Source organism: Saccostrea cucullata, unplaced genomic scaffold (assembly GCF_032062105.1).
Source record: "Saccostrea cucullata isolate Sc308-1 unplaced genomic scaffold, CSIRO_AGI_Scuc_v1 ctg3098, whole genome shotgun sequence".
NCBI lineage: Eukaryota > Metazoa > Mollusca > Bivalvia > Ostreida > Ostreidae > Saccostrea > Saccostrea cuccullata.
Window position 1 is genome coordinate 31654 of NW_026938045.1, and position 9089 is coordinate 40742.

Sequence of the window (9089 nt, forward strand, 5' to 3'; positions counted from 1 at the left end):
AATGTACGGATATAAAGATCGTAAAAGTTCAACGATATACGGATAATTTTTCAGCATGAAATTGATCGTGTTTTCTTTAAGACAAATTTCTTAACCCAAAAAGTGCTGGGAGCAACTTCTCCATGCCCAAGAAATACATAAAATTTAGCCGGCTTTTGATAAACTATGTGCATTTACATTATACGCATTGAAGAAATGTAAAACTACGGAAAAACTCAACAGCGCACAACTTGCTCCCAGCACTTTTCAAAATAATGGGGACAATAGCTACATGTGTATAAAATATCATTATCTATAATCAAGCGTATATCGTTGAACTTTTGAGATTTTGGAGGGGTTGTACATGTGTTTGTAGTATGTTTCTGTTTAAAAGTGCATGACCGCGGCTTTATGAGACCTAATAGTTATCAATTAAATAAGACTGTGAACTATTGATAAATGCATTCAAAAATATTAATCAATTATGATCAGATCATGCTTACTTAGATTTAATTTTCATATTTTCAGTTCAGCTAAAAGCTTTATCTGCGTCTCAAGTACAGAGAAACTGCGTGTCAAACTAGCCTATGACGTCATATCTGTTAGTATGTAATACCCCTCTATACTCCCAGCACCACTTCAACACCTGTATCATGTTCTACACTACCAGTTGCACACTTGAATCCAACATTTAACCAACAGACAGCTGGTTTAGGAATCAACTTGATGGCACATACTCCTTGGCCACAACCCCCAGCACAATCAGTCAGAGCACTGCGAGATCTAAGCCCTTAATAAGTCCTGATGGTGCAGTTTCCTCTCGCACAAGATCAAAGACACCAAGGAGACTTATGACGATATAGTCAAGTGGGTAAAAATTCTACGTAAAGGTGAGAATGAGGAAAAAAGTGATAGACGGTGTCCTTTGTACAGCAAGCCATCATTGGCACTCAAACTTCAACATTTATGGTTTTCGGATAGGGTCATTTGCGTTAACGCGACATCGCGTTCAGATAAACGAGACATCGCGCTTACACACAACACGCCGTGGCACTAACGCATATTTGCACAACACGCCGTTGCATTTTACATAATTGAAGACAGGACAAACTTATTATTGCTCGTAAACAAGCAATATAGTACGTCGTACAATACATGTATTACATGTAAGTTCTCGTCAAATAACGCAATCAATATTGTTATAAATCGTACATAGATCTTTAAGGTTTTTTTTTTGTTGGCATTTTTTTACATTTAAATTAAAAGGAAACGCTGAAAATCTTTACTTGGAAGCTCAAATTTTACTGCCTTCCAAGTTCAACAATATTATGACCTTGGTCTTTCTATTCAGGGAACACGTCCAACTTCATGACTCATATTAAAACGGAACATGGAGATGAATTAGAGTCGTCCGGTTCGAGTGACGCAGCTAGTGCTAAAGCAACGAAAAAGACTTCGCTGACATACTTTGTAAATGCTGGTCCTAGCGGTCCATCAAAATTGGGGAAAATGTCATAACAACAGCAACACAAGATAGACAATGCTCTGTATAAACTCATTGTTGGCAAAGTTCTGCCTGTTATTTTAGTGGAGAATAATTTCTTTAGGGAATTTGTCCATCTACTTGATGCCAGGTATATAGTAATATTTCTCTTATTTTTTTTATAACGGACCAGAGGACGAGAAAAAGAAGCTTGAATTAGTGACAATTTAGCTAATACATTAGTTGCATCAATGGAATTTAGTATTTAGCTAATACTTTATCACTATATAGCTGAGGGTTTTTGTATTTGCTACTACGTATTTTTTTCACGAGTTGAAATATTGGTTGTACCTCTTGTTAGTTTTTAGCTGAAATATTTACTTGGTCATTGTACAGCTGAAATAGTTGCCATGTCTTATCAATGTTGTGTTAACATATTTGGTGTACAATGTACATGACTACATGTATCGTTTATAGGCTATAATTTATATTAATTTCATTTAATCAATATTACAGGTACAAGGTTCCAACCAGAGCTGCAATCCTAAAAGGTCTGAAAGTCAAAAAAGAAGAAATACAGTTGAAGATAGAGAAAGATCTGAAACGGACTGATGATGTTGCAATTACCCACGACTCTTGGACCATGCTGTTTTAGGAACAATTAAGTCATACGGGTGAAAACATTTCAAAGGAACTCATGGGAATAAAACAAAGGTAGGGATTGCCAATGTCCATAGCTGTAACTGACAATGCTGCCAATGAACAGAAAGCTTATGAATTGCTGGAATGGACAAGATTTGGTTGCTATGGGCACCGCATCAACCTAGTAGTTAAGAATGCCCTAAAAATTCCCGATGTTGTGCGAATTTTGGGAAAGATCCAGAAGCTGGTGACGTTCTTTCACCAATCCACCAGCATGGCCGATCTTCTCTTTGACAAGCAAAAGCTTCTGATGGAAGAAGGAAGTATCATTGGGCACAAACTAATCATGGATGTGGTAACACGTTGGAATTCAACCCTACACATGCTAAAACGAATTTTAGAGCAGATCCCAGCTGTAAGTGCAGTGGCTAACGATCCAACAATAACGAAATCAGCCAGCTCTACCCTGAGAAACTGTCTTCTAACATTTGATAAACAGGCTGTTGTCGAAGATCTTGTGACCGTACTTGATCCGTTTGACAAAACGACTACAATTGTGTGTGGTGAGAACATTCCAACTCTGCAGAAGATCCTACCACTTGTAGTAAAGCTAACTCGATTAAGTGAAGAAGGAGATTATGACAGCCCAACAATTAAAAGAGTGACACAGCAAATCCAAAATGAAATGGGAAACAGAACAGAGCCAGAAAGGATAGCCCTTGTAGCCTGCATTCTGAACCCATACACGAAGGACCTTACCTTCTAGAATGAAATGCGAGATGTGGAATTTAAGAAACTGAATGAAATGATAGAAGAAAAGGGCGGTGATCTTCCTGAGGTCCGGGTGAAGAAAGAAAAAGGAAAATGATGTGCCTCCTTTGCCATCCCTCCCGTCAGCAAGCGAGTCAAAGGAAATTCAGCCTGAGGTCCCCCCTATGACATCTTCAGAATCTTGTGTACCTGAACCACCAGCTAAGAAGCCAAAATTCATTGATATGGGGGATTGGTTTGATGATGTTGTGTGCACAGGTGAAACCAAGGCCAATGTTTGCAATGCTATCCAAACCGAGATTGAGCGTTATCAGAATTATGTAATATATACTTGTATAAAAACCCGAATATATTTTAATTTCACAAGTTTGTCTCATTTTATAAAAGGCTAAATGTAAACTTCATTTTTTATGTTTTTACCGTATCTGTCATTTCTTTTTTTTTTTGATCTGTACCCATCGTTCCTTTCCACACGCCTTCTTCCATCTTTGAACAAAAAATTTTAAAGTTAAAAAAAACTTGGTCGATATACTTGTATAACAAACCCAAATACATTTTAGTTTCACATGTTTGTTTCATGATATAAAATTTTGAATGTAAACTTTATATTTTTTTCAACGTTTTTACCGTGTCTGTCACTTCTTTTTCTAGATTTGTACCCATCGTTCCTTTCAACGTGTCCTCTTCCATCCTTGTCTGACAAAAATGTTTTGAATACCTTGCAGTTATTCTTGTATAATAATCCTAAACAAATTTTAATTTACACGTTTGTTTCATTTTATAAAATTCTTTAGATTGCAAAATATCCTTTGTATATTAAATATATTTATATAAAAAAATCCTTAGTATTTTGTTAATACCTTATTGTAACCCTATTTCAAAGTCATTTTAAGATAATAAGTTGAAAATGTACCTTATCCACAACAATTTCCTTAGATGTTTTAAAAACAAAATGGACTGCCCCTGGTGTTTCGCAGTTTTCACGAACAATCAGTCCCATTTCGTCCGTGTTCAAGTATTTTGGCTGCGATTTCTTAGAGTCCATCAACAAAAACCCACCAGTTATTTCCTTGATTGATATCCAGTGTTGTTGGTCAGAAGGTTTAATAACCATTCTAATGTTCCCTTAAGAATTTCGCAAAGCGTTTCCAACAAGCAGTCCAACATCGGTTGATGTTAGTCCATAAATGCTTTGTGGGTTGAGTGCGATCATTTCGAACCCCTTAATACCTAGAGCTGATCGAAGGACTTCGACACTGTAAACCTTTCTCTGTCACGCATATGTTCTCCCCTTTGACTAACGCCATAAGAGGAGTTGAGCAACATGCTCATCCACAGTGTGTCAGCCATTTTGTTTAAATCATCAATGATGAAAGATGCTGACGAAACTTACTTATGATACTTACGAATTCGGGATGAACAGATGGAATATCTTTAAAAACGTCTATGTCATATAGCTGCAGAAGTTCCATGGAGAAGTTTGTTTTACTAGTCCGTTCATTATTTTTTGTTGAATTTCCACATAGTCTGCATAATTTCTGTAAGTTGTTAACATGCTCTGCAAGAAGGGTAAGTGAAATGGAAACATTTTTAAATAAAACTGGTGTATATTAGTCTCTAATATAATCATGCTAATAGTTGCATAATTGTCACTTGTGATTTTTTCATTATGTTGAGAGTGTAAAACAAAACAACCACTGAAAATGTCTTAAATTGCCATTTTATTTTGTTAAACATTTCAGCTAATAAAGATTTTTTAGAATTGAAAAATATGAAAATTTACACATTGACAGCATGTATACCAAGTAATAATCACATTCAGAGATCTACATGAACTTCCATGCATCATGCAATATTACTTTTTTCCCCATTAAACATAAGTACATCTGAATTTTACATCTTTTTGAAAACTAACATATGTATTATGTATATGTAACTGATTTGTTTTTTGTTTGTTTATTTGAATCTTTTTGACAAAATCTGGTTTTTGTTTCAGGGTACTACCTGACATTGATAACTTAGAGTGAGCATGCTACCATGGTTTTTATTCACATGGCTTAAGCAATGAAATCTATAACGACATATGTAACATGACTAATAGTAAAATATATGACTTGTTGGACGAATTAAATGATTAAACTATATGGTAATAAGTTAATGCATATGTAATTGTTGCGATGAACACATGCTGAAGTGAGTTTTTGTTAAATCTGCACTTGGTTCAACCATATAAACAGTCAATCTGTTTACATGTAATCATGTATATAATTAACAATCCATAATGATTTTTTATTTATACATGTTTTATGGTTATTCCTAAGCATGCTGACCTGATTATAACATGCATAATGCACATTGCAAAGACATGCAAGAGGTGGAACCATGGACCAATGTGATGATGAAGGGCATAGTTGAAGCTTTATCAAGATATTGTATCGATATAAAGCATGTAAATGATAAATAAATGCATAAGCCTAAATATATTGAAATTAGTGCTGACTTTCACCTATGTCTACATGGTCTACGATTGTTTCACAGTTGCTTGATCTAATATACAAACTCAGGATGGTTTTTCCGTCCTTAAATTAGTTAAGCTTTATTGGATAGATTTCTCGTCCAACTGATTCAGATAATTCATTAGACGGGATAACCGTCCAAATGTTAAAGAAAAATGGTCTGACCTAAATAAATCACCATCCGATCGGTGTCCGATCAAGTATTTTCTTGTTTACTTTAAACCATTTAAGTAAGATATCTTAAATTCTAATTAATTCAAGATTCTGGTTTGTCTAAATTTACAACGTTTTGAATGATAAAAACTACATAAAACATCATTAAACTTACCCACTATCTCTCTGTCGTGTTCTTGTTTTTTATCCATTTTGACGCTACCACGTGACCGGAATGGACTTTGTAAAACTCCGAGCAAGTGCGGTCGTACTTTATATTAAGAATTTTTCCGAAATTCTGACGACTTGGCCTTGCAGATCTTTCTATATATAATAAAATGAACGACAGGACGGGAATTCCGTCCATTTCAACTGGACGGTTTTCCGTCATGGACTTGACGGAAAAAAACATGGCATTATATTTGGTAAAACAGAAATTATTTATTTATGTTTGTCTAAATAAGATAAAGTGTATTTTATCTTAAGTTTGAGAAACGAAAACAATTGAGGGCTTATTCACGAATTATATACCGGAAGATAACTGATCGAAGTTAATACAATGAAAATATGTGTAATTACCAAGTGTTTATTTAATTCTCTGTCAAGCGCCTCCATCAGAACGGGATTCACTTCCTCCATCTCCTTTTCATTTGTTTTTCACAAGTGGAAGCAACCCGTACATTCTTAACTTGGCTTGAGATCACATTGTCTCCTTTATTTAATAGATTAATTTCAGCACAAGCTGTGTACGCATCTTTAACTGAAATTTACATTTTTCAACTTTGCTTCTTAATTCATCGACATTTATTTTACTGAAACTTGTATGTAGAATAAAATTGAGTTGTCCTTTTTGTATAGTACCGTATTAGTAGAAATTTTAGCGAGGATTTAATTTTGGCATTTTTAGCGAGGGTCCTTCGATCGCTAAAATTGAATATCGCTAAAATTTAATCACATTTTATTTGTAATAGCTTCTCTAGCAAGCATTTTGAAATCGCTAAAATTACCTCTCGCTCAAAATAAGTTACCATTTTTTAAGAATAAATCGCTAAATTTGCGTCTCGCTAAAATTTCCACTTATACGGTATATAGAACAATAATCTTGAGATTTTTCCCAGCTCTCTGGCAGTTTTCCCCGCAATATACGCAATGAGTCATCCGTCAAAGAGGAGACAACTACAGTGTAAATATTAGAATGGCGGTCCCGAAGTATTTCGCGTTGCTGCTTAAGTTACTTTTATAATTTTAAAATGATATGCGAGAAAAGAGAAGAATGCCCAGTCCATCCATAATATGTACTTTATACCTGATAATTTGTATCTATGTTCTTGTTGAACCAGCCTCTTTACAAGAAGGTATTTTAGACGCACATCTGCAAGATTTTGTCTTAATCTTTTGTGCGTTTGTTCTGAGGACGCGGAAGGGTTCACTTTTTACGAAGCGTTAAATAACGTTAATTGTCTACCAACATGGAGCGAAATCAACCGTCAAAATTTATCACTAAAAAGAAATTTAAGTGTACAGCATAAAATTACGAGACTCAGAAAGGAACAAACTTTAAAAGACACTGGCCAGTGAACGTCTTAATAACACCATACAGGCACTGTTAAGAAGATATATTAGTACGACCACTCAGAGTCCGTGTTACCTACAGCTGTCATTGGAAGACGTAACAAACAGTCAAGAAGGGGTGACTCTTTCGCACGTTTGTTTCAAATTACAGAAGCTCCAGATGCTTTCAGTGAAAGCAATGGATTCAACTGCTCAAAGGACAGTTTTGATAGTGGAGGCAGTGTGTTCGAATAACTTTAGAAATGATGATTTGCATTGCAAAAGCTGTGCTATATATAATTGTGACATGCGGGATGGCTTGTATAGTTTGTGCTTTTTTTGTTTGCCTTGTAAGGATGGATGGTTTATTTTAAACATCGGTTGGTTTGCCGTTTTAAAGAAAATTGTATATTTTCTTCATAATGATGGCGGCTGTTTGAACATACTCTGTTTTCATTTTTTTTATTTCTTTGTGGTGTCATACCAGAAAAAATTGCTTAGATGCCTGTACTCTACGACTATAACATTGTTTGAAGTTTCTCTGTTTAAACGAAAACCATATTTTTGTAGGAGGAGTCTAATTTTGGAAGAAGTGTCGCGAGAGGACAGAATCTTGCATAGGTTGGGTCTCCAAAGGGACATATTGCTGTTTTCCCTTCACCTGATTTGGAAACAAAACAATTTCTCAGAACGACACTTTTCAGTTCACCGGTGTTTTTATGTAATAAGTTTTTGGGTCGAATTGGTATTTCAGCCAACACCGCAGTTGTCAGAAATTTATCCTTTTCCCCATTTGAACGTTTCTTGTTTAAATTTATCGAATAGTCCTCACAAGACTCAGTGTTTTTATTGTACACGTACCATGCAGACATTTGTTCAGGTCCATACGTTTGGTGGCACGTAATATTAATTATTTTCATGGATTTTCCCGGTTTCAGTTTTTCAGGTGCGTTTTCTTGAACGTTGATATCTGTTTCATCCGATGTCAACTTCCCGATTGTCTGTGCGTCTGTTTCATTCATAAAAATTCATCGCAGTTTTCTAATATTTGTAGCAGATGCTTGAAATTTTAGTAACTCTTTGTTGAGGCATGCCAACTTTAAATTTTTCAGTGCATCTGCCTGTACTTGAATTTGTTTATATTAACATGATAGTGTTTATTTACATCGGAGCGGGTGTATTATAAGTGAGCATTGGCTCACAGATTTCTTTTTTTTGTCCTATTTAAAAGGGCAATTTCCAGTATTTCACAATTGAGGTGAAAAGGTCATTTCTTCGACCTCTACAACCTTTTCCATATAATCATGATCCTCCTTAGCATCTACAGATGGTTCTATGGTAAAACCCAACAATTGTTCCAATAACTGTCTGAGGTCTCATATCAACACCACACTCATATATTTCAAATAAAATTGGGACTTTTCTTTGCAATAAATCCAACTTCACAGGATTTTGTTTGAGATTTTCTCCGTGGGAAATGCTGGATATCCCCTGATTAACTTCTAATGTTGGTTTAATAAGAGAGCATACATGTGATGGGGAAGCTAAGCACATGAGAAGCTGCTGCACGTGTTTCACTACAGATTTATCTTCTATTTTCAGAAGACGGAATAAAGTGCAGAAGCTATATCTTGAATGATATTTAGAACTTTCTTCTCTCTCTCATTTAAGGGTTCATGTTTGACCCCTCTCACAACCATCCAAGCTGCAGAATAGCGCTTCAGAAGCTTGTGAACGTACCCTTCAGGGATAAATGTTCTAATTAAATGCCTGTGAAAATAATGCATTATCTAATGACACATTATCTTTTGTCATTTTATAGTTTAATTATATCTATTTAATATAAAAATTATTTTATTTCTAATGACACAAGATGTTAAAATACATGTACATTAACAATTAATATTGATGCAAAGCATTAACAATTAATATTGATGCAAAGCATCAAATCGTCCGCTTACATATTTTGCTTGTCAAAAAAGTACTTTCACAAT

General features: G+C 35.0%; 2 protein-coding genes across 2 annotated transcripts; one reads left to right on the forward strand and one right to left on the reverse strand.

Moving 5' to 3' along the window:
- Positions 1 to 2189: 2189 nt before the first annotated feature.
- Positions 2190 to 2870, forward strand: LOC134249314 (zinc finger BED domain-containing protein 4-like). The gene has a single exon (XM_062731675.1). The coding sequence runs from the start codon at positions 2190 to 2192 to the stop codon at positions 2868 to 2870; it is 681 nt and encodes a 226-aa protein (XP_062587659.1).
- A 150-nt stretch (positions 2871 to 3020) lies between these two features.
- LOC134249315 (uncharacterized) lies at positions 3021 to 4446 on the reverse strand. Its single transcript, XM_062731676.1, has 4 exons — positions 3789 to 4446; positions 3503 to 3571; positions 3331 to 3361; positions 3021 to 3076 (listed from the first exon to the last, which is right to left on the reverse strand). The coding sequence occupies exons 1-4, from the start codon at positions 3987 to 3989 to the stop codon at positions 3021 to 3023; spliced, it is 357 nt and encodes a 118-aa protein (XP_062587660.1). The 5' UTR covers positions 3990 to 4446.
- Positions 4447 to 9089: the final 4643 nt, after the last annotated feature.